The sequence below is a fragment of the Xiphophorus maculatus genome, chromosome 11, assembly GCF_002775205.1.
Source record: "Xiphophorus maculatus strain JP 163 A chromosome 11, X_maculatus-5.0-male, whole genome shotgun sequence".
Classification (NCBI taxonomy): domain Eukaryota; kingdom Metazoa; phylum Chordata; class Actinopteri; order Cyprinodontiformes; family Poeciliidae; genus Xiphophorus; species Xiphophorus maculatus.
Window position 1 is genome coordinate 32,242,740 of NC_036453.1, and position 26,272 is coordinate 32,269,011.

The following is a 26,272-nucleotide window of genomic DNA, read 5'->3' on the forward strand; positions in this document are numbered from 1 at the left end:
AATGATTATTTTTAGTGCTTAATACAGTTAATTTTACGGCATGTGTAAAAGGTATATTCAACACTCTTATTTTGAACAAATTTCTTTATTCTGAACAGGTTTGTGTTGAGCATTCGGGATTGGGCCAGATGAGCAGGCATTCAGACAAACAGGGGCCAAATGCAGATCTCTCAATGGGGCCTCCCGCTGTGCGGCCAGAGCACACGAAGCCATAAAATTAGCATTTCCTGCAGGGCAATAAATTGAGCTTGGGGGAGAGAAGCCTGTTTTGTTCACACAAGATCAAAAAAGTCTTCCAGAAACCAACATCTGGGATGGTGTGAAATCTTGTCTCATGCTTCTCGGCGCCCGGGAGGGCCGTGGAGCCGCGGGGGGTCGGCGCGCAGCTGTTCGCTCTTTTGTTTTACCAAGAGAGCAAATGGTCTTTGATCTTTGCCGTAAATTAGGGGGAGTTCCTAAGTTTTTCTGATTGTCCAAGGTAACTTCCAGTTGGTCAACTAGAGGAACGCCTTAAGTGCATATATTAAAAAACAAAGACACACCTTTAGTATAAGACTTCGTGTCAGGAGTAACAAATTCAGAGAGCTGCCACTATTTTTGCTTTTTTGCATCGCTCTCCCCAAAGACGCGTCTTTGTTTTGTTTTTTGTTTGTCTTTGTCTTGTCTGTCTTTGTCTGTATAAGGTAAAGAATGCATATCTCTGTTCCTCTGCAGCTTTGTTGTTGATTCATGCGTTGCTTTGTATGGGATTAAACTCTGTGATTCTGTGACGTCAACGCGCAGTGTTGTTGTTTTTACTCTGGCTGCACGCCGCCCGCTGAGGACCTGGAAGATTAAGAAAGAGAGAGCCAAACGTTTTGTCCAAAGTTCATTTTAAATGTTTCTTCCTTAATACTACCACTAGGAAGAGAACTAAAACGTGCAGGATGCCGGCACTCGAGGACCGACTTTGAGCACCCCTGAACTACATCATAGTGTCAATTTTGTTTTGAAAATCTTGAGTTTAAGTATTGTCTGGTGAAAACTGGTATAGAGGGGATCTTTCAGGTTAATGCAGAAAACAGAGCATTAAGGCCTGAGGGACATAAGTGATCTTGCATTTTGATTTAATGATGATTAAATAATATATATACAGTATTCCTGCATTTTATTACTGATTGATTATAAGAAATGTATTCTTGTATTTTGATTTGTTAATGATTATAACAATGAGGATTTTTGTACTTTGATTTACTGATGACTATACAAAGAGTTGATATAAAAAAGTAGATCAAGAAATAAATAACACAATGAAAGAATGATGAATAGAATTAATCTCAGATGATTATTATAAAAAGTTATGTTTGAATTAAAACAGAAAGTTGATTATGTTTAATGATTTATGATAATCTACAGAATTGTAACTGAAGTAATGACACATTGTGAAGCGAAATGACATGTTTTTCTCAGACTGTGTTGCAACTAAAGTAGATGTCAAAACTGAGCTGAGCGGGGAGGCAGGGGAGTTCCAAAGAGGAAGTAAGATGTTTTCTTCAAAACTAAAATGGGGAAGTATTTTAGTCGGTGGACAGGCAGCAGAAAAAAGGAAGTAAGCAAGGCGTTGACTGCTGTGCGTAAGCCAGGCGTTGGCTGCTGTAAGAAGGGTTGGTGCTTTCTACAGAACCATCTAACGTTCGAGAAGTCACGTAGGCCATCACCCCATACATAACCATGGGATGAAAGAATATCAAAATCCATGAAAAGAGGATCAAAGTGTTCTTAGACTGCAGTGCTGAAGTCAAGCCAACAAGAGGATGCAGACAGAAGATTAGCAGAGGACCACACCCTGGAACCACAGGGAAGTGAAGACTCCGCGCTGCTAGAAGGGACAAGATCCATCAACCCTCAGCCCTGGTTCCTGAAAGATCTCAAGGCTACTGCAACAGACTTGGAGAAAAGACAAAGGTCACTGAGTGATGAAGATTTGAGTGTTCGGAAGACAACAACCAGTTCTGCTTTGCTTCTATTCTGAAGAGGATTTTGCCATACAAAACCAAAGACTCTGACCAAGGACATTTGAAGTTTCCTGTTGCCGAGATCATTCATCATCTGGGTATGAGTTGAACTGTACCCCAAAGCCTCGCTCAGTAAATTAGGGACACAGTTTAGAGAAATAGGTTTATTCTTAATCTGTAATCATTGATAATTAATCTGTCTGTCACTTATCCTTGCTAAACGCTTGCTTAATAAAGATGCATTAAAATTCTAATAAGATTTGTGGACAGTGAAATTAATTGAGTCATCTATTATTTTTGGTTCTCCTAAGTAGTGTAAAATCTATGAATATGATTCTAGAAGTGTGGTGGCTTCAGAAATTCCTTTAGTGTTGGTAAAATAATGACCTTGGGGCTTATGTTGAGCCACTAAAAACTACCTAGCCTGTAACAAGTGCACACTGTTGATAGAGGGAGAGCTACCATTAACAAGAGTGGTTATTGAAGTTATGCAGTTGTGAGGGCTACTCAACTGATTGCTTCTTAACTGAAAAGGGTCATAGCTTCCTGGACTGTAGGTAGTTAAAGGCTAGATGAATCTCTCTCAATGCCAGCTTAGACTGATTATCTCTCCTAGACCTGCTTCAGGGTAAGACTCGAAGGTTTAGAGATTTTCCGGACCTGTTAGATGGAGAGTTGATCAGTAGTCAGTCCTTGGGAGTTGTGAGGTTTAGGGCGGGGGTGGCTATTGCACAATAACAGTATGCATTGTGCTTTAAGGCTAGAAATGTAGTGCAATGTCATTGTTGAGTTTCCTATATATTCTTTTCATTAAAGAAATGATAGTGTACCAAATTCTTCTGTCAGTAAAGTCTGTTTGCTGTTTGTTTTGAATCTAATTTTTAACACTTAATACATTTAATGTATGATGGAGAATATTTACACAGAACAAGTTTAGCCTAGTTAATCTTCATGGCTTCATGCAGCAGTTTGTTTGTCATTTGGTTCCTATATATTAGAAATAAACTTTGAAGTTAATCATTCATAACTTGCAATAACCAAAAAAATTGCTTAATTATTTGATTTTCATATTTAAGGAAAGATTATATTGTTGTGCTTTTGGTTTCCGGTGTGATAGAGGCATGTGGGTAGGTGAAGATACACGACAAGAAAGAGGGGTCTCTTGCATGAACTTTACTTCTTCCAGCACAGATGAGTTACAACAATAACTAAGTTGTTCTCACATAAGAACTGTGTGGTTTCTGGCCTCTAGCTCTGGCACAGACAGCGCTTAGCTATGTCCGGGCAGTGAGCTGTGAAAACCATAACCATCAACAACATTAACAACGGATCTCGTGATGCTAGCCTTTTCTCTCGAGCTGCGTTGCATTCACTGACCTAACTTAGGCTCGGAAAACTAAAATAAGAAATACAACACCCAGCTTAAGGTCTAATAAAGTTTAAGCTTCTTTACAATATGCACATTTGAATTGAAATAGTGAGTTTTTAATGAATCCATGTTGATAAGGGGATTGTAAATACAGTATATGTCAGAAATATAAGATATTGTAAGGTACAATGCCAATTTCTCTGACACTGCCATGTGAGGGTGAGGATGTTACCCTTTCAAATAAAGCAGTTACAATATGTTGCTATTTTACAGAGCTTTGCCTGAGTGTGTTCAACAGTCAGGCAAATGGTTGAACAAATGGTTGAACAGTTGTGTCACACTTAAATAAACACATCTAAATTTCATTTAGTTTTTGTTGGTCTTTCACTATAAACTGGTATTGACAATAGACCCAGGTTTAAGAAAACATGGCTTATATTCAATATTTGTTGCATAGAGAAACAAATCAGACCAAACAAAAGTTATTAATTGGTTAAAGCCACCTTTATTACAACAAATATGTACATCACATTTTACTGGTGCATGATTAACAAACCTAAGCTGCAGACCCACAGAACTTAAATGAAACCAAACAATTTTACAGTTTTCACTGTCATAGGCAACTATGTCAATTCTGCTCTCAGGACACTGTATTTTGCTTATGCTTTTTCTGGAGTTACCGCGTCAGATTTTTGGGGATGTTCTGTCGTTATAGGCAGAAAGCGGAATCCCATTTCGTGCAGGCCTGTATCTTTGTGAAATTGCAGCTTAGGGAGACTCACACATCCAACAAATTGTTTTGCCTTCTCAAAGATAGCTGCCAGGTCTGGAGCAAAACGTACAACAGCAAAGTCCTTCTTGGTCCATAGAACAAAGTTACTGTATTCATTCTCAGTGACAAAAATCTGCATTTTACCCTGCTGCAGAAAAGATGTTGAGGCTTCAGATGCATCTCTCTTTTGTATAATTCCAAACAGAAGTCAAGAGTTTGAGCACTCAAGGTTAAGCCCTGGTATTTATATGAGCATTTATCTCAATACATTCTCTGCCACAACAGATGCATTACATAAGCCTGGTTGAGGCCTCAGGTTTGGCAGAAATATAAGATATTGTATAAAACATTAAATACTTAAGTATTTAGTGAGTTTTTAATGAATCCATGTTGATAAGGGGATTGTAAATACAGTATATGTCAGAAATATAAGATATTGTAAGGTACAATGCCAATTTCTAATGTTTTTCTATGAGTTATATAGTCACAATATACACCATGTTCCAAATTATTATGCAATTTGGATTTAAGTGTCATAAAGATTCATTTTTTGTTGTGCTATGAAATTTATAGATGGTATTGTGTGTCAGGGCTCTTTGAATCACTATAATTAATTTCAGAGAGCTGGTTGATTAGTTTGTCTGATGAGCTCAATTAAAGGAAATCTACTTAAGAAGGATGTTCCACATTATTAAGCAAGCCACAGGTTTCAAGCAATATGGGAAAGAGAAAGAATCTCTGCTGACGAAAATCATCAGATAGTGTAGTGGCTAGGCCTGTCACGATATCAAATTTTGCTGAACAATTAATTGTCTCAAAAATTATTGCGATAAACGATAATATTGTTTTGAAGACCTTTTTACCTTGATTTAATGGAAATGACGTAATAATGCATGCAATTTCCTGCCAAAGATAGATACACTTTATTTTCAAAAGAACACTTAACACTGGAGCTGATAAACAAAATAAACAAAACAACCAAAAACCAAAATAAAATGGATTCTCAGTCTCCATTAACATGAAGGTCTGAAAATGACCTCAGCAAAGTATATGGACTTTCTGACTGATCACTTTCTTTCATGTTTAAAAAAAAGAGTCAGACCTTCAGTAGCAAAATCATCTTCATCATGACAATGCACCATCTCATGCTGCAAGGAATACCCCTGTGTCATTGGCTACTATGGGCATAAAAGGGGAGAAACTCATGGTGTGGTCATCATCCTCCTCTGACCTCAACACTATTGAGAACCTTTGGAGTTTCCTCAAGCAGAAGATCTGAGGGTGGAACGCAGTTCGTATCAAACCAGCAGCTCTGGGAAGGTTTTCTGACATCCTGTAAAGAAATTCAGCAGAAACTTTCCACAAACTCACAAGTTCAATGGATCAAGAATTGTGCTGTGATATCAAAGAAGGTCCTATGTTAACATGGAACTCGGTCTGTAAGATGTTTTTGATTGAAATAGCTTTTGATTTTAGTACATGTGACCACTTAATGCTGCACATTCAAAAAATGACCTTTTGCAGTTCTTTATAATCCATAAAATGTTTAGAAAATCTGCTGTGCATAATAATTTGGAACAGTGCATTTTGATTTTGATTTTTGAATAAAATACTGTTCTCATGGGGAGCTTTGTTCAGTAAAATTTGATTTATACTGTAATAGTTCATGACTTGAAAATTATATTGACCATCATTTGCATTGATCATTTAGGAAAATCTGAGAAAATATCACTTGCATAATAATTTGGAACACGGTGTATGATAAGAGCTATTGCATTCTGTGATGTATACCTCCATAATAGTCATAAAAGTGGTGAGATATTACTCTGTATCCTTTGTTCAATTTTTCCTTCTGCCTTTGTTGTCCACACATACCCGAGCTCTTGAATGGGAGGATAACTGCATCTCAGTCCTTTTCTTCCCTTCTGGATAAAATGCTTGAATAGCTTCTTGATCTCTGACTTTGGGGTTTGAGCCACAGCTGGTGAGGAAGGTAAGTTTTAACCATGTGTGGAAAAGGCACAAGCATAATGTAATAAGGTAAATATGGTACTATGGTGACATTTTATTTAAGTAAAAGTAACAGTGTGAAGAGTAACCAATATAATATGTAATTTAGGTAAATGTTGCTTTGTTCCATTTTAAACAGTCAATGCAGCACAGTTTGCAGAGACAGTAAGACTGAAATATCAGCCTTATTGTGAGGATTTGCGTTTTCTGTGTGTTTAGTTCCTGTGTCATCTTGTCCACCCCTTCATTGATCCCAGCTGTGTCCTGTTTCCCCTCATTACCTTCCCTGTGTATTTATACCCACCTGTGTCTGTGTTTCCCTGTCCTTGTCCGATTTCTTGCAGTCATATTGCATTGTATTTGCTTCGTTAGCAGTTGCTACCAGAGATTGAGCTCCTAGCCTTTTGCTCACCTCTGCTGCCTGGATTTTGTACCCTTTGTCAGTAAACCATCATTATTGCACCTCCTCCTGGGTTTAACTGTGTTTACCTCACCACCAAAATCACAAATCATGACACTTATACTGCTTGTCTGAAATTACAGAAAAAAATGTCCTCAAAGTAGATACCAGAATCATAATAAGTTATAGCACATCAGTAAAAAAAGGCTAAATTCAAATTAATGTTAGTCCTGACAATTCCAAGCCTCTGAAATTATCCAGTAACAAAATATGTACCCCCATGACTCCTTAACAGGGTCATGGGGGCTGGTGCTTGAATTGTCTTAGACAAATTATTGTTTGCTCTGGATTGTTTTTAATGCAATGTCGGTGTTGGATCATGGGAGACATACAGTACATGTCTATGTTTAATAAATGTGCTTTAAAGTTGTCCAACAAAGTTCTTCCACCAAGTCACTGCACTCATTTGTTCTGAAATGTTCCTGTCTAATTCAATGTTTCCCAACCCTGGTGGTCTAGGCACACTGCTCTGCATATTTTAGGTTTTTCTTTGCTTCAACCAAGCTGATTTCAGTTGATGTCTGATTAACAGGTTTGGACCACGAGTATTAAAGCAAAGAAACATCTAAAACATCCAGGGCAGTGCGTCTTGAGGACCAGAATTGGGAAAGGTTGGCCTAATGTATGTATTTCAAATCATTTGATGAAATGTAAGTCACCATAATAATATAATACAATAATCCTGGATCATAATGTATCATTGCAATATGATAATAAATGATATTGTGTATTTAGAGCATTGGTATTTATTAGTATTTATATTCTGAAATAAACATTAAGAAACATGTCATTCCATGACACAAAGCTTCAGCTCAAAATTGAGAGTGCATTTCCTCATAAACAGTGTATTAAAAACACAGGAAACTGTATGTAGGTTTAATTGGAGTCAAATAAATCTATTCTGCTATTGGTACGTTAATTTGCAACCTCTTGGCACATTCTCTGTTGGGCTTTGCAGGGGAGTGGTTTTCTTCTCCTTCACAGGGTGGCAGGCTGATGGGATCCAGCTGTTATTCATCACCACCAATCTGCAAGGTCCTTAAAGAGGAGCGGCGTCCCAGATGCCAGATGGTTCCGCTTCTACAGTGGTACTCTCTAGCTGTCAGTGCTGTATTCCCAGTGTCCTCCTTGTTCTGACTCCTTTTCATCTGTTCCTTCCTCTACAGTAAACCCGAGCTGAACACTCTCTGAACCAGGACTCACCTGAAGTATCTGATCCTAGCTGCTCCGTTGGGCCTTGCACCTGGGTGCGTCACGCACTCAGCTGCTGCCTGTCTGCCCTCAATCACCTGCTGGAACTTCCCCATCTGGAAAACCATCACATCACACCAACTGTTGGACCCCCATGTACTCTCCTCTGCATACCTGTACCCGCAGACCGTAAGTCACCATCAGGTTACTCTGTCATTCCCTTCATTACTTCCCTCTTTAACCTCTCGCCCTTTGCAGTTCCTCCCTGCTGTCGCAGATCGACGCCCCTCCACACGCTCTCCAGCACATTCTATTGCTAAATAAATCTGTTAAAACTGTTTGGGTGTCCGTAGTTGTTGCTTGCCTTAGAGTCCTAGAAACCTCGCATTGTGACATTCTCCTAATTGTTATGGTGCTTAATGTTGTCATTTGGATGTGTGATGATGTCTAAGTATTTACCTGGTGTATCTGAATGATTATATCAAGATGGTAACTAATGCTTTCCTGCTAGCATAAAACTTAAGATGACATTTTAAAAAATCCACTTAAAACATTAGATTGTGTAATAAGAAGTTTGTGACAACTGCAAAAAAAGCAGTTGCTGCTCATCTCATAAAGCCACCGAAAAAAGTAAATATAGATTTGCATCAGTTTATTTATAATAGTTTATATTAGCATTAAAATCTAAATGGCATTGAAAAAGAGATCAATGATGTTTAGACATTTAATTCAGTCAACATTGCAGTAAGTATTTTGCCAGCGATTTGCATGAGGAAAAATCCCATCTCTTCATCATATTGTTAGGCCTTTCTGCTGTCTGTAACGTCCATCATTTATCTTTGGAGTTCCTCGATCAAAGCTTGAAGAGACAAAAATCAACGTCAGTCATAACATTTCTAGTATTTTGTAGTAAATGCACAGCACACAATTACAACCTAATGTTGGACATGACTTTAAATAGCAACTGGATTTTTTATGTTTCTTGAAGACAATTTGAAAACAACTTCTCAACCAAAATAGTTTAAAACCTTACCTTTGATAATCTCGTCCTTCATCTTGTTAAGCTCTTTTTTCACCTCTTCTATAATCTCCTTAAGACATAAAATGGCATAGTAAGATCTGTGTAGTTTTTGCAAAAGCATTATTCTGTGTTTTGAAACAAATTAACTTGATTTCTAAATTATTGCAAAAAAGAAAAGCAAACATTGTTCTCTTGCTGTGATTGCTGTAACAAACTGAGGATCTAACCTGTTTGACACGCTCCATATCATCGTCTCCTTCTTCACCATCTGACTTTTTCTTTACCACTTTCAGCCTGTTGAGGCAAAAGAACACATTTACTTTCAGATGAAGCTTATTTTAAAGCAAATGCCCAAAAATAGACGTAGCAGAGCTCGTTTTAGACAGTTCCAAAAATTACTCATTTTGTCTCGTAGAGGAAAGACAAACAGAAAAAGCTCATGTGAACCCAGAAAGTAGATGTTTATAGGGTACACAAAAACATCACCCACACATTCCAACTATTTCTGTTTCTGGCTTCTTGCCATTTATGTACTATCTGCAGCCAATAAAAGTCATGAAGGTTGCATGCTCACTGTAGGCTTGTCTAGTTCAGTTAAAGCTGTCTGCTCTTGTTTCCAATAAAAAGTACTTCTGAACCAGGGATTCCCTTTTGTCTGTGTCTCAAACCCAAGCTGGTCAAATTAGATGATCCTTCATGTTATGCTTGGTTCTGTTAAAGTTTGTTTCCTGTTAATGAGGAGTGGTTCTCTTCCACATGTGATTCCCAGGATGAGGGATTCAGCAAAGTCAATTACCGAATGCAATGACCAAGTATTCCTTTGAATACTCTTGTAACCTTTAACCAATTGGCATTTTATGATTTACTCACTTTGACCATGTTATATTTCAATCCTGACTAAATCGAAATGTGCATATAATTGAATCTTGTTTCAACTATGATTGGATTGAATTTGATTTATTGAATCTATCAAATAGGATTCCATATAATTGTATATGAACTGGAATTCTCACACAGTCTGTCAATGTGCTTAAATCCATTTTAGAGGAACAGGTGGGGGGAAAAAATACTTTAAATAAAAATAATATTTTTATTTCAACTGATTTCTCTGTTTTCTGTCACTATGTCGGATCGAACATGTTTGACAAGGACTCTTCTTTAAATCTACCTAAGTGGTGTGCATATGCTCAAGTATGTCATTTTTTCCAGAACAAAAGAAAATAATCTACACGTATTAAAACATTTTCACTAACATTTAAACTTGCCTCTGAAAGCTAACATTTTAAGCTGTAAAAATAGAAAAGATTTGTGTCACCCAAATGGTTTATGAAATGTAGCTGCTAAATATATACTGTATATAGCTCAAAAATGTCATTTTGCTATAGTGTTGCTTAAGACTGTAGGCACCACATACAGTAAGTACACATACAAAATGAGAAACGACCAGCTGTACCTGGACCCAGGACTCTGGGCAGATGTGCTGCAGCTGATGTCTTTCTGGGTGGCAGTTTTTGGCCTGTTACAAAACAGTATTTGTTTAACAAAGGCTTGCTGAACATTTACAGAGGAATGAAAGTGTTTTAATGCACATTATATAACGCCAGCTTTCAGTACCCTATGTACTGAACCCTTCTCTTACCTTGGTGTTGAAGCAGATTTATATTTCGGCTCGTTGATTTCTGCTGAAATTTATTTTTACAATGTGATGTTATTGTTATTTAGATATGTGAAATTTTATTCATAAACACATAAATGTATGTTTCTATAAAGTTGGAAGAGGGAAGGCCTATTATGTGGGAAGAAGTGAGCCTTTTGTTGTGTTATACAACAATGGAGGAATTTACTCACCTCCTGATCCAGAGGACTTTGCATTTGCAGGAGCACATTCTTCCTATGGTGGCACACAAATAAACCACATGTAGTGTCAAGCAAGATAGTCACCTGTGCACTCAACAAATAATAAAATCATGACAAGAGGAACATTTACATCACAAGGTTCTTTCACTTTTTCCACAGGCTTATCAGCAGCTTTCTTCCTGATAAGAGAGACAGAAATAAATGTAAAAAATACATACTGAGCCATTCATATGCATATTTTAAAATATCTTCCTAGCTACCTAAATATCTATGTGTAATCTTTTACTTTAGTTATTTTCATGTTACTGGGCTATTATTATTATTATTATTATTATTATTTAAGTTCAACTTAATTAGCTTATCCTTGTGTATAAAGTAAGGTAATTGTTTTGATAAAGCATAAAAAGCAATGATGTTGGTCAAAATTAAGTTCAAGTCGACCTCTATTAGTGTTCTCTTAAAGAAGGACAATGATCCTGACATCTATCTCTAATACTGGCCCAGAAACTTGATCAGGGTTCTCCTAACAATTATCTCAGAGGAGCAGACTGGCTTCATAAAGGGGCGTCAACTTTATTACAATGTTTGCACCTTGTTAAATATTGTTTATTCGAGGGAGACTACAGTTGCACCTGAGGCTGTCATATCAACAGACAGTGAAAAGACGTTTGATCGGGTTGAATGGAGTTACCTGTTTGCTGTTTTAACTAAATTTGGATTTGGTAAAAAAACTATCATGGATATGCCTTCTAAATACACTGTGCTTTGCCAGTATTATTACCAATAACAACCGATCCAAATATTTCTTTTTAAGTACAGGTTGTAGGCAGGGCTGCCCTCTGTCGCCACTCTTGTTTGCACTTGCAATAGAATAGAATAGAATAGAAGTACTTTATTCATCCCAGCAGGGAAATTACTTCGCAGTTACAGCATAGCGAAAAGACAAGACAAGACAAGAGACAAGACACAATAACAACGTCCGGGTGCTGAGTCTGGAGTTTGTCTGTGTCCGAGCTGATGACATCACAGGCCACCACTGCATCAGCTGATGGGGGAATGTAAACAGCGATCAAAATGGCGGATTCCCACAGCCAGAAGTTCAATGTCCGGGCTACAAATCTGTTCCTTCACGTTAACATGGCCGGGATTACACCACCTCTCACTCACATAAAGTGCAATCCCGCCGCCCTTCTTCTTCCGACTCTTGGAAAAGTCCCTGTCCCCCCGCACCAAGGAAAATCCAGGGACCTCCACGCTGTAGTCCGGAATAAGCGAGTGCAGCCAGGTTTCCGTGAAGCAGAAGATACTGCACTCCATGTACTCCTTCTGGGTCCTCACCAGCGCCGTGAGTTCGTCCGCCTTATTCCCCAAAGACCTCACGTTCCCCACAATAATCGCCGGTACCGCTGGCCTGCGCCATCTCCTCTCCTCTGTTTAACTCCAGACCTGCAGCCCCGGTGTCTCCTCCGTAACTCCTCTGGGACCACAGGCCTGTCTCCGGGCAGCAGCAGAGGATTACACAGCGCAATCAGCTGTTCACGTGCGTAAACAATGCCGCTACTCTGTTCGGCGAGGTTCTCCGTAACAAAGAGTATAAAAAGTAGCAGAAGAACGTGGAGAACAGCGACAGAACCACATCCAGCCATTGTGGAAAGCTTAACTAATGATCTATGGGTTCTTTAAGCAAGGGTCCTTAATCGGTTACAGCAAATATACACAGATTAACACACACGACGGGAGCTGCGTCTGCAAGCAGCCAGCTGCCATCTTGACGAAAATGATGTTAGAGCCTTTGAGTATTTTTTTGAAAACCTCTCTCACTTTCTTTGACTGAGAGAATAAGTACCATTGAGATGAACATCTTGCCAAATTTCTGTTTCTGTTTAAATGTCTACCTGTATTTTTACCAAGAAGTTTTGAAATCATTAGATTCAGCTATTTGTCATATTTTGAGGAGTGGCAAAACACCCAGACTAAAACAAAACATACGGTGGACTCTATGGTGGCCTCTGCCTACCCAATTTTCAATTTTATTACTGGGCAGCTAACATAACTAAAATTGTTTTCTGGTCTATTGCAGTTGATACCCTGGTGTCAACTAGAAGCACATTCATGTCCCTCAACCTCACTTTTGGCTTTACTAACAAGTTCAACCTCTGTAAATCCCCCTGGCCTAACTAACAACCTCATAGTGGTTGAGTAATGTTTAATACTAATACTCTCAGAATATGGTTCCAGTTTAGGAAACAGTTTAAATTTACAGGTCTCATGGTCTTAACCCCACTTTAAAAAAAAAACAAAAAATGGTATTTACACCCACTCTTACTGAATCCCACTTTCCTTATGGACTAAAATGTTTCAAGGATTTTTCAAGAGAAGGTTTGTTTTGCTCTTTCCTAGATCTGGCTTCTGAACTCAATCTTTGTTGGAAGGATTTTATAGTTAATTATCATTTATTTGCTTTACCTTTATTTTATAATATCATCCATTTATTATTATTATTTTTAAGGTATTAAAATGTAAATACCTTTGCATTTACATTTTAATAATGTGCTTTGAGTGTCTTGAAGTGCTTTGAGTGTTTTGAAGTGTTTGCAGAAACTCTGGAAGCGGCCTGCTGAGGAGTGAAAATGGAGGATACCATGAACAGCGTTGATTGTCCAGAGGAACTGCAAACCTATAGTCTTATCTTATGAAATATGCTTTTGAAGATTGTATGAATGAGTTGTATTCATGTGAGTGTGCAGCTGTTTCTGCTTCCCCTTCTTTCAGAGCTGCACACTGAATGTAACTAGGGTATTCCCAATTCTAATAAAAGCAGGGTAAGACTCAGTTGAAGCTTCAGAGCATAGGCCGAAATCTGTAACTGGGTTTCAGCTGTGTTCTCCTTGCAGGTAAAAAACTAAGTTCTGATTCTTGTCTCTTCTTTGTGTCTGTGTTTAGGTAATTTAGACCTAACAATCTTCCACTCTCATTTGTTTAGATATTTCCTGTGCAAAATTTTTATTTCCCAACTCCCTTACCTTCCACCTGAGCAGCTATGGGATGAACTTGTACAACTTAACCCCCTTCAAAGATCTTTAATTTCAAAGATTTATAACTCGATTCAGTCATATGATGTCTTCTTAACTACAAACACTAAGAAACCTTGGGAGTGTAAACTGGGGCTGGTTTTGATGAACATCAGTGGGAATCAGCACTGAAAGCCATTCACAAAACTTCTATATGTGCCCATCTGAGCTTGATACAGTTCAAAATGGTATTCAGATGTCATTACTCAAAAACTAGGCTGGCACAGCTCTTCCCAAATATAGTAGATGTTTGTGACAGATGTGGAAGCTCACCCTGAAATCTTTCACATATGTTTTTCGCCTTCTCTGCCCTCATAAATTTCTGGCAAATTTACTTTCACACCATGTCTGTTATACTCTCAAGAACTATTGACACTTTAGCTCAGAGTTGGAAGTAATAGTTTTTACCTCTGTGATCGCTAGGCACCACCTTCTCTGTAACTGGAAATCAACTATTGCTCCATCCAGTACAAAGTGGATAAATGAGGTCATGTCCTTTTTGAAAGTGGAGAAAATTAGATACAAAACACTAAATGGCAACCATTTATTGAGTTTGTTGCTTCAATGTAAACACCCTCTAGCCTCACTTTATTTTGGTATGTGTACATACAGTATATGTATGCATATGGTTGTGAATGTGTATGTGTGTAAGTGTATGTATGCATATGTACATGTGTATGTGTTTTTTCACTATTGATTTTCTTTCACTGTGTTTTACTTTTGGAGGTGTTCTGCATGTGTTCTTTGTTTCTGCAAACATGCATCTTAACAGTCAGTGGTGTAAACAATTTGTTTAAGGTCAACACTTTTGCACTCTGGAATATATAAACACCTTTGTTCTATATACAAAAATATCAATGAAAATATGAATCAAAATTAAGTTCAAGTCTCTTGTGAAGTTAGAGTGGTTATTTTATTTTGCTGACAGAAATTACAGTTTGGTACATTTCTCAGATCAATGCATTTCTCCAAAAAATAGTAAAAAAACAAAAAACTTAGTTGATAGCCTGCAAAAGTCTGTTACGTCTTCTACAGAAATTGAGAACTAATTAAACATTTTTGTGTTTTAAAAACTCAAGCACTGAAATGAGAATTGTTAGTTTTTGTTTTTGACTATTAAGCATTAGTAGGTAAGTTTGTTGGGAGGAATGAGAAACTACTTCTATGATGCATTAAATGTTCTGGAGGTTGAACTTATAGTCATACTTCATTCTGTTCATTTGCTTTGGTGGATCAGAAATGCTGAGAAAAACAAACTGTTAGGGTTTTAACTCACCTCCTTGCCAAAATTGCACTCATTTCTCCCATTAGGCCACCTCCTCCGCCCCCACCAGATGATGATGAGGATGATGCTTTGGGAGCTGGGGCTGATGCCGCGCCCTCATCCTTCAGAAATCAAAGCACTCTAATTAGTTTTTTGTTTTTTTTGTCTTCCGATGCCAAAATAGCTTCATGTTTATGGTGAGAAAAAATGGTAAGGGATCACAACCACTAAATCTTATTCACAAAGTTTAATGGATGTCATTTAACAATTACTCCTTGATTAAATTTGCAAATACGTAAGATACTTATGGAGGAAATTATCCCAGTAGAATCCGACATTTTTTATACATTGAATTTATAACGCTGAATTCTTATCCTGCTCAATTAGCTGCGTGAATTTTAGGCTCCTTTGATCACATGACCAACAGTTAGCTAGTTAAGAAAAGCCTCTGTGGCCCCTCTGGTGGTGCCTACAAGCTCAACGATGTGATATTGTGTGGTCAAAGGAGCACTGCACTGTGTTTGTGAGTCAACACAGCACAGCTCCAATGTGGCTTCCAAACAGCTGCAATCTGTTTGCAGCTGCTTGGGTGTGTTTGGTTTGCATGCGTCAGGGTTTGTTCAATCTGTCATGGATCTGTTGTGGAAATAAAGTGGATAATACGTAGAAAAATGTACCAAAAATAAAGGAGATTGCACTTTTTTATGGATTCCTCCATCCGAGTCAGAAAACTCTGACTTTTTTTTTACACAGACTTTATACATCCTGCATGATGCCTTTACCTTTACTGTTTTCCGTAATTTAGCTCCTGCAAGGGCAGATGCAAGATCACTACCGCCCCCTTGTCCTCCAACTTTTCCACTTCCTCCTTCAGGGGGTGGAGGTGGTGCAGGTGGAACTGCACCACCACAGGGAGGGGGTGGAGGTGCTGGTGGGGTTGGAGCTGGAGGAGGCGGTGGTGGAGCTGGAGGAGCAGCTGGAGAAGAGGCGGGGGTATCTGGCCGCTTCTGCTCTCTCTCTAGCTGCTCCTGCTTTTGTCGCTCAAGTCTGAACAAAAACAAAAGCTTAAATTTTGCTCTATAATCACAAAGTTTAATGAAAAAAATCAAACACATGACTCTTCTGGACAGTTGTACCTTTTCTGCTCTTCAAGTTGCTGTGGAGATGGTCCATTGTTAGCAGAACCTGTGAGACAGTTATTACATCAACTCAACATATACATACATATGTAGACCCACTCATCTGTCTCATTTGACTCAAAGTCAGATATATATATGTGCCTTGCTCAGCTTTGGGTACCTGCACTTCCAGATCCACTGAGAACCTCTAATGCGTGAGTCATGGAGTTGGCAAACAGAGCTGCATCCTCTTTATTGCCAAAGTTTAATCCCCACACCTGTTTAGGATCTCGCCACTGATGAAAGGTTGCTGTTGCTTGATTATACTTCATCCCTTTGACAATGGGGCAGTTGAGCACTACCTGACATAAAAGAACCACAGATGAAGTATTACATTTCTTACATCATTATTATTGCTGTTGTTGTTATTATTATCATTATTATTATTATCATTATTTCCATTTTAGTTAGTTTGTTTTATTATTTCTGTCATTCATGCTAGAGCCAGAGCCCAAATGTTAAAAGCTGTAAATTCGTCATGTTGAGTTGGTTTATATGCTCATATAATTCTGCAGTATGAAAGCTCATGACAAATGTTGAGAATTTTTATCTTTTTGTGTTGCAAAATGATTGAATAACACGGACCGAAGACTCAAGGCAGTATCTTATTGACACAAGCTGGCAATGAAATGTTGGCCTGAATTCAACACATTAGCTTAACAGGTACATAGGTTATAGCAAGGATGCAAGAATAGAACTTGACAAATTAGGGGTTGATATGGTTTTGTTTGTCTCTTCCAGAATCTTACAGCAAATCTATACAATCCAACATGATTTCCATAAACTCGACAAAGGGTTTGAATTTTCAAGCTCAGGTTTTTTTCTTCCTGGTAGTTAATACAGTATTACTTCATTTTGTTTTAGTTTAAATGAATTATGAATATTTCAAGTTATTGTTTACATTTTCTTAATTTTTTTCACATCAAGTATGACTAAACAGTACAGATTGACCGTGATTACATGCACAGATTCATATTAATTGGAGTTCATCCTCCTTTTTCAAAGGTACTATCATTGTCAAAATCTGACAAGAGCTTCCGTACTGCGGTGTTAAAAGAAAATAAGTTAAAAATTATGTTGATTAATTTGTAGGAGGATAAACAAATTAAGGAAATCCTTAAGTCCAACAAACAACAAAAAAGTAAAAGAAGAGAGAATTGGTAAGATTTATGTCAGAAAATAAATGACAAAAACATAACAGTGTCAAAGAGAAATTTCAGTTGTACTGAGATGGTCATGATATTAATGGAGCATGGAGGAAAGTGCATTATGTCTTATGACTAAAGTTGCATTTAAATATTAAAATAACATTCTGTGTTCTCTAAAGTGAATATCTTTTAGTTCAGCGTTTTTCAAAACAACTGAGAAATTGCATATTATATTGGAGGACGTGTGTTTTCTTGTCCCATACCTGCTGGTCAGCCTGCAGTTTGCGGCCCACCACTCTGAAGGTGTTTGTTGTAGCGTTGTGATAGATCTGGACACGGCTGACATGGGTCGCATCTGACCCTGCCGGTACCCAGCGCTTACTGCTGTCATCGTAAAGCAAGACTGTCGCTCTTACAGCACACAAGCTGGACTCACTACAGAAGAGAGAAGCAGATGGGAAAAACAAGGAGTAAAAAGAATATATATATACAGTATATATATCTATATACACTGCTCAAAAAAATAAAGGGAACACTTAAACAGGTGTTTAACACTTAAAGTGTTCCCTTTATTTTTTTGAGCAGTATATATATATAAAAAATTCCCTTCTCACCCACCGCGGGTGGTTCTTATCCTCTGAGCTCGGGTCCTCTACCAGAGGCCTGGGAGCTTGAGGGTTCTGCGCAGTATCTTGGCTGTGCCAAGGACGGCACATTTCTGGACTGAGATGTCTGATGTTGTTCCTGGGATCTGTTGTAGCCATTGGTCCAGTTTGGGGGTGACTGCCCCGAGGGCCCCGATGACCACAGGCACCACTGTGGTCTTCACCTTCCAGGTCCTCTCCAGTTCCTCCCTGAGGCCCTGGTATTTCTCTAGTTTCTCGTGCTCCTTTTTCCTGATGTTGCAGTCGCTTGGTATTGCTACATCTATCACAACGGCTTTCCTCTGTTGTTTATCCACTACGACAATGTCTGGTTGGTTCGCCATTACCATTTTGTCTGTCTGGATCTGGAAGTCCCACAGGATCTTAGCTCTGGCGTTCTCCGCCACCTTTGGGGGTGTTTCCCACTTTGATCTCGGGGTTTCCAGTCCATATTCTGCACAGATGTTTCTGTACACTATGCCTGCAACTTGGTTATGTCGTTCCATGTACGCTTTCCCTGCCAGTATCTTGCACCCTGCTGTTATGTGCTGGACTGTCTCAGGGGCCTCCTTGCACAACCTACACCTTGGGTCTTGTCTGGTGTGGTATATCTGGGCCTCTATTGCTCTGGTGTTTAGGGCCTGTTCCTGGGCGGCCAGGATGAGGGCCTCTGTGCTGTCCTTGAGTCCAGCTTTTTCCAGCCATTGGTAGGATTTACTGATATCAGCCACTTGGGTTATTTGCTGGTGGTACATCCCATGTAGGGGCTTGTCCTGCCATGATGGTATCTCTGGCACCTCAACCTCCGTTCCCTGTTGTCTGAGATATTCACTGAGCACATTGTCTGTTGAGGCTTTGTCCCTGATGTATTTATGGATCTTAGTTGTTTCGTCCTGGACTGTGGTTCTCACACTCACTAGTCCTCTGCCTCCTTCCTTGCGGCTCGTGTACAGTCTCAGGGTGCTGGATTTGGGATGGAATCCTCCATGCATTGTTAGTAGTTTTCTAGTCTTAATATCAGTGGCTTTTATCTCCTCCTTTGGCCAGCTAATTATTCCAGCAGGGTATCTGATTACTGGCAGGGCATAGCTGTTTATTGCGCGGATTTTGTTCTTGCCATTGAGCTGGCTTCTCAGGACTTGCCTTATTCGTTGGAGGTATTTAGCTGTGGCTCCTTTCCTTGTGACCTCATCGAGGTTGCCATTTGCTTGTGGTATACCTAGGTACTTGTAACTGTCCTCATATATATATATATGTATATATATATATATATATATATATATATATATATATATATATATATATATATATATATATATATTGAGCTATCCAGCCAGCCATCGACTCACTGATCCACACCACCAGGATCTACAGCACGGACATTGGGATGTCATTCGGACTAGAGAAGTGTGGTCGGCTGATCACAAAGAGGGGGAAGGTCATCCGCACAGAAGGGGTCTCACTCCCAGAAGGAACAATAGCAGACATAGAGGACAGTTACAAGTACCTAGGTATACCACAAGCAAATGGCAACCTCGATGAGGTCACAAGGAAAGGAGCCACAGCTAAATACCTCCAACGAATAAGGCAAGTCCTGAGAAGCCAGCTCAATGGCAAGAACAAAATCCGCGCAATAAACAGCTATGCCCTGCCAGTAATCAGATACCCTGCTGGAATAATTAGCTGGCCAAAGGAGGAGATAAAAGCCACTGATATTAAGACTAGAAAACTACTAACAATGCATGGAGGATTCCATCCCAAATCCAGCACCCTGAGACTGTACACGAGCCGCAAGGAAGGAGGCAGAGGACTAGTGAGTGTGAGAACCACAGTCCAGGACGAAACAACTAAGATCCATAAATACATCAGGGACAAAGCCTCAACAGACAATGTGCTCAGTGAATATCTCAGACAACAGGGAACGGAGGTTGAGGTGCCAGAGATACCATCATGGCAGGACAAGCCCCTACATGGGATGTACCACCAGCAAATAACCCAAGTGGCTGATATCAGTAAATCCTACCAATGGCTGGAAAAAGCTGGACTCAAGGACAGCACAGAGGCCCTCATCCTGGCCGCCCAGGAACAGGCCCTAAACACCAGAGCAATAGAGGCCCAGATATACCACACCAGACAAGACCCAAGGTGTAGGTTGTGCAAGGAGGCCCCTGAGACAGTCCAGCACATAACAGCAGGGTGCAAGATACTGGCAGGGAAAGCGTACATGGAACGACATAACCAAGTTGCAGGCATAGTGTACAGAAACATCTGTGCAGAATATGGACTGGAAACCCCGAGATCAAAGTGGGAAACACCCCCAAAGGTGGCGGAGAACGCCAGAGCTAAGATCCTGTGGGACTTCCAGATCCAGACAGACAAAATGGTAATGGCGAACCAACCAGACATTGTCGTAGTGGATAAACAACAGAGGAAAGCCGTTGTGATAGATGTAGCAATACCAAGCGACTGCAACATCAGGAAAAAGGAGCACGAGAAACTAGAGAAATACCAGGGCCTCAGGGAGGAACTGGAGAGGACCTGGAAGGTGAAGACCACAGTGGTGCCTGTGGTCATCGGGGCCCTCGGGGCAGTCACCCCCAAACTGGACCAATGGCTACAACAGATCCCAGGAACAACATCAGACATCTCAGTCCAGAAATGTGCCGTCCTTGGCACAGCCAAGATACTGCGCAGAACCCTCAAGCTCCCAGGCCTCTGGTAGAGGACCCGAGCTCAGAGGATAAGAACCACCCGCGGTGGGTGAGAAGGGAATTTTTTTTTTATATATAAATGGAGATATAGATATTAATATATCTATATCTAGATATAGATGTATATATCCATCCATTTTCTAACACCCTTGTCCCTTAGAGGGGTCAGGAGGGGTGCTGGTGCCTATCTCCAGCTAACATTCTGGGTGAGATGCGGGGTCATCCTGGACATGTCGCCAGTCTGTACGAAGCTGAAGTTGGTTTCCAATTCCAGCTTCCGATTCGGGAAATGGCTAAAGGGCAATTCCACCTAATTTTTCACTACCTTCTGTATCTTTAATCGACTCTAGTTTAAAAACTACAACACCTAGACCAGGGGTGCCCAAAGTCAATCCTCGAGGGCCGGCATCCTGCACGTTTTAGTTTTCTCCCTGGTGGTACCAACAATCTTTTCAGCATGTCAATGTTCTTCTTAGGCCTTCTAATGAGCCATCATTTGATCCAGGTGAGTTAAACCAGGGAAAGACACTCCCTGCAGGATGTCGGCCCTCTAGGACCGACATTGGGCACCCCTGACCTAGACTCTTCAAACCTGGACTGGATTATTCTGCTCTAAGAGTGGAATATTTAAAACCATGTTTGGGATTTATGAAACTTTTATCTGATTTGTGAAACTTCAATAAAGATTGATTACACCACTTTTTTTGGATCTCTATCTTAGTATAACTGCTGCAATTCCAAAACTACAACACCTTGACTTTTCAAACCTACACTAAATTATTCTCAACTAATAGCAGTATATTTAACCAAAAAAAAAGTGTAATATAAAAAAAATTACCAAAGATCAATTTTAAGGAAATTATAGTTTTTTTGTGTCTAGGTTTTTTTCAGTGGACATAAAAAATGTAAATTCAATTTTTTATGCCCAAATGAGTAAATGAGTAGGTTGTCGTCATTGATCCTTAATTTCTGAGAAATACAAAAACATCATTGCACAAATATTGATTGAAATGATTAGTATTGGAGTTAATAATCAGATACAAAAATGTTTTGGGGGAATTTCTTGGTTTCTGACACTATAGCATGATTAAACACTCCCCGGGTCAAATTGACCCACAAACATTTTTGCTGTACCCTAGAAACGAACATAACAGGAGGGTTAAAACCATGTTTGGGATTCGTGCAATCTTTTTCTGATTTGTGAAACCTATATAAAGGTTGATTTTACCACTTTTTTGCATCTGGATCACACTAGAACTGCTCCAGTTCCTAAAATACAACTCAGACTCTTCAAACTTGGACTAAATTATTCTCAACTAATAGCAGAATATTTAGAACCATGTTTGGGATTTGTGAAACTTCACTAAAATTTAGATTGCTATTCACACTTGTTCCATGCAGTTTTTTTTTTCAAATTCAATTCTAATTCAAAACCACTTTATTAATCCCAATGGGAAATGAAATTTGCTGTAACTCTTCAAAAAGTAATTATAGATGGTGATGGCTGTTGGCAGGAAAGATCTTCTGCAGCAGTCTGTTTAAGTGAAGTGAAGTTTCACAAATCAGAAAAAGGTTTCACGAATCCCAAACATACTTTTAAATATTCTGATATTAGTAGAGAATAATCCAGTTCAAGTTTGAAGTCTCTAGGTATTGTAGTCTTGGAGCTGGAGCAGTTCTAGTGTGATCCAGATCCAAAAAAGTGGTGAAATCAACCTTTATTGAAGTTTCACAAATCAGAAAAAGGTTTCACACATCACAAACATGGTTCTAAATATTATGCTATTAGTTGAGAATAATTTAGTCCAGGTTTGAAGTGTCTAGAACAGTGTTTCTCAACCTTTTTTGGGTCAGCGCCCCCCCTGTCCATTTTCCAGGTCCCTCACTACCCCCATCAAAAAATGTGTAGGCTACTTTGCACTGAATAGTATTGTATTATTAATATTACTATCACTATTGTTGATGTTTTGATTTTTATGGTTGTTTCTGTATTTATCATAAAAAATAATTTCCCAGAGAACAAAAAAGCCATGGGAATAGAAATAATTTTTACGGGCATTTAAGAAAAATGCAATAAATGGACATTCCACTTAAAATCGGTAGGACTGATTACAGTTAGTGCTGTAATCAGTCACCAAATGAAAGATGGAAGTGAAATACCGATTGCATTTGCATCCCGAATGCTAACTAAGACGGAACAAAACTACTCACAGATTGAAAAAGAAGCACTTGGTTTATTGTTTGGTGTTATGAAGTTTCATGACTATATTTATTGAAGGAAATTCATTTTGGTGACGCACCACAAACCATTGCTAAAAATCTTGGGACCAAAAACAGGTGTGCCTACGCTAGCTGCTGCTAGATTGCAATGGTAGGCTCTAATCCTAGCTGCATACAAGTACGAGATTCAGTACAAAAGATCTGAGCAACACAGTAACGCAGATGCTTTATCAAGGTTACCGATGAAACCAATGTGGTGTCAAACCCTATTTACCTTGATGAGTTACCTATCACTGCAAGGGAGATAGCAAAAGAAACAGACAAAGATCCAGTGTAAAAGGTGGTGAAGCACTTGGTGTTAACTGGCTGGCCTAAACATGTACAGGATGAGGTGCTGAAGCAATATTTTCAGAGACTTTTGAGCTGACTGTTGAAGATGATTGTCTGCTGTGGGGGTTACGAGTGGTGGTTCCTAAGAAATTAAGGGATCAGTTGATTTCTGAACTGCATCACTGGGGAATAGTAAAGATGAAATCCCTCACCAGAAGTTTATTCTGGTGGTCAGCAGTAGATGAGTGTATTGAACAGGAAGTCAGTGAATGTACCATTTGTCAAAAGCAGCGTAGTATGCCTTGTACTGCATCAGTGCACAAATGGAAATGGGCTGCCAGCCCCTGGGAGAGAATCCATCTGGACTTTGCAGAGGACCACAAGCAGATGTTTCTGGTAGTTATGGATGCCAATGCTACATGGCCAGAGATTATTCTTATGCATACTACTACTTCAGTTAAAACCATTGAAACACTGACAAATTTATATGCTGCTTACGGGTTACCGAAAGGAGTTGTAACAGATAACGGTCCTGAGTTTGTTTCACAAGAGTTTTGAGTTATTTCTAAAAAGAAATGGAGTGCAGCACATCAAGTCACCTGCCAACAATGGATTAGCAAAGCTCTTAGTCCAAAATCTTAAAAAGTCGCTAGCAAAGAATCGAGCCGTAGGGGGTATGACACTTGAGCACTGTGTTGCAAATTTTCTTTTAGGGTACCGAAACACACACCATACAACTACAGGAAAAACTCCTGCTGAGTTATTTCTAAAAAGACAGGTTCGAACAAGACTGTCACTGATCAGACTCCAGTTCTCTCAGAGAATGCAAAACAAAACAGAACCAACTCTTCCACGTGTGAGAGTTTTCACAGTAGGTCAACCTGTATTGGTTAAAAATTACAGGGGAGGGGAGAAGTGGTTGAATGGAGTTGTACAAGGAATCTTGGGTCCTGTAACTTACAGTGTGGAAGTGAATGGGAAGTGTGTTAAAAAAACATGTAAATCAGATTCTGGGTGTAAATGGAAATTCAGCTCATTTTACACAAACAGACTCTTGTGCTGGAAACTTTTGGAATGACGATGATCTCAATACAACCAAAGGTGTGGATCAACAGATGGAAGAAAAAACTGTTGGGAATCAACCAATAGACTTGCCATCATCTACCGTTGAAAGGAACATTTGTCCAGTGAGGAACCGGCGACCTCCTGATAGACTGAACTTGAAATTGCAACTCTAAATGATGGTTTTGAAAAAAGAAAAGAAAGTGTTTCTAGATTTCAGTTTATATTCATAAAAAAATACTGAAAACTGTTTAACTGATTAAGTATTAATTTTACAGGGGAGGAGCTTTGGTGTTCCAGACACAGAAATAATTGAACCTCTAGATTTAAGATTGTTAGACACTTTTGGTCTGATTATGCTCCTATGTGTTGGACGCTGTTTGGTTGTAAATCTGAAGAAAAAGGACATATAACAATTCGCCATTGGTGGCGCTCTTGCTGTGCACAAGATATGTGAGCTGGCCCTGTAAAGAAGAAGTTCCCCGTTCGAAAATAAACGTTGCCATGTGCTACTTCCAGTTATCTGCTTCAATATTATTTTATTTGACCTAGTGTATCACAACATGTTTATATATGTATATAGACACACACATACATGCATCATTTTGTCTCAACTTAAGTCTGTGTGAAATCTTAACTTCCTGTCAAAGCACAGGTTTTTATCTTCGACCACTTCCTGTGATCAGTCCATTTCCTTTTATGGAAGACTGGATGTTTTTCTGTTCAAGGTTTGCTGCTATGAGATGTAAGAAAAATAAGCCAGTTTCGTTTTATTGCTCTGCTACATTTCATTCTCTCTAATTGTGAAAGTAAAATACCTGACATGAGGTTGAGATGCAATAGAAGGCAGGAAATGTAGACAGCACACAAGAAATGTTTAGTTTCCTTTTCTTTAAAGTTATAAAAAAAAATAAAACGAGTTGTCTTTTATGATATTTACATGGCTAAAAGGAGTCATATAATAAAGTTGTTTTTTTACTGTTCAGAAGCTAATTAGTCTATACTTCAATTTTGTAGAGTTTTGTAGAACTTTAATATCACATTTATTAGAACATAACTTACCTCATTTTAAAGCTGCAATGAAAATCCAGTGATTGACTTGCTTTACAAAATATTGCTTCTTTTCAAAAATCTCAATCCCTTTTAATTGTCAGCTGAAAAACTGTTTGTCATTTGTGTCTGAGAAGCGCTGTTGCATTCTCCCCTGACACTGAAACCAACTAACTGCACTTCTGCCTTTGTATTCTCATTTCTTCGGCTATTTTTTTCGGCTCTCTTCCTGTTCTTGTTTGAACTTCTTCTAAACCCTCATTTCCCCTTTAACTTTTTTACCTGGCAATGGGTGCATGCTGTTCTGCTCTTTATTTTCAGAACATGGTTTTGTTTTGTTTTATCAGTTTATATTGAGTATGATTTGTGTTTAGTTGAAAGTATAGGTAGTTTGAGTGCAAAATAAATCTGCTCTTACATCTTTGTCTATTTCTGTGGTTAACATAACTGACATCCTCACGTTAACCAGTGAAGGCTCACATAAAGCGGTTTGGTGTATTAGAGGAGTTTCTCTTTTGTTTGCTCAAGCAAAACACTTCCTAGTATTCTGTTTGACTATCACAGTGTGTGTGTGTGTGGGGGGGGGTTTAAACATTTAAACTTTTATTTCAGGCCCAAAAATATCAACTAATTTTACATCAGCCAGTTACATTTACTTGAGTAACTTCTTTGAAAAACTTTACTTTTAGGAGTATTTTTTTAACATATATTTATTGATTTGAACAAGAGTACAAGAAACATACATATACTCATATGTATGAGTATATGTATGTTTATACATACATATACTCATACATATACTCATATGTATGAGTATATGTAAACCAGAAATAAAGGTTTATATTTTATAAACCCAGACAAGACAAAAACCAAAAGGACATACACACAGGGGAGGAGAAAAAAATTAATAAATTCAAAAA

General features: G+C 38.8%; 2 protein-coding genes across 7 annotated transcripts in view; one reads left to right on the forward strand and one right to left on the reverse strand.

The window, feature by feature from the left end:
- LOC102219462 overlaps nucleotides 1–8,134 on the forward strand; it is a 38,365-nt gene extending 30,231 nt beyond the window's left edge. For 2 of the 5 annotated variants that reach the window (XR_002753521.1, XR_002753523.1), the window contains 3 exons: nucleotides 7,138–7,693; nucleotides 7,772–7,985; nucleotides 8,055–8,134. The gene's annotated coding sequence lies outside the window, so the exon portion shown is untranslated. Of the gene's footprint in view, nucleotides 1–5,822; nucleotides 6,129–7,137; nucleotides 7,694–7,771; nucleotides 7,986–8,054 lie in introns of those variants that run through there. The other 3 variants (XR_002753524.1, XR_002753522.1, XR_002753525.1) reach the window with 3 other exon arrangements.
- Nucleotides 8,135–8,431: 297 nt separating this feature from the next.
- LOC102235607 (vasodilator-stimulated phosphoprotein-like) lies at nucleotides 8,432–25,537 on the reverse strand. 2 transcript variants are annotated; one of them, XM_023342894.1, is made up of 13 exons: nucleotides 25,365–25,537; nucleotides 17,599–17,770; nucleotides 16,309–16,489; nucleotides 16,146–16,194; nucleotides 15,792–16,056; nucleotides 15,022–15,131; nucleotides 10,805–10,853; nucleotides 10,666–10,708; nucleotides 10,457–10,496; nucleotides 10,271–10,333; nucleotides 9,045–9,111; nucleotides 8,830–8,887; nucleotides 8,432–8,655 (listed from the first exon to the last, which is right to left on the reverse strand). In XM_023342894.1, exons 1-13 carry the CDS (start codon nucleotides 25,367–25,369, stop codon nucleotides 8,630–8,632), a joined length of 1,128 nt encoding a protein of 375 aa, XP_023198662.1. In that variant the 5' UTR covers nucleotides 25,370–25,537; the 3' UTR covers nucleotides 8,432–8,629. The 2 variants fall into 2 exon arrangements, with proteins under 2 accessions (XP_023198662.1, XP_014329906.1); XM_014474420.2 differs by having other exon boundaries at nucleotides 10,457–10,499; nucleotides 25,365–25,535.
- Nucleotides 25,538–26,272: the final 735 nt, after the last annotated feature.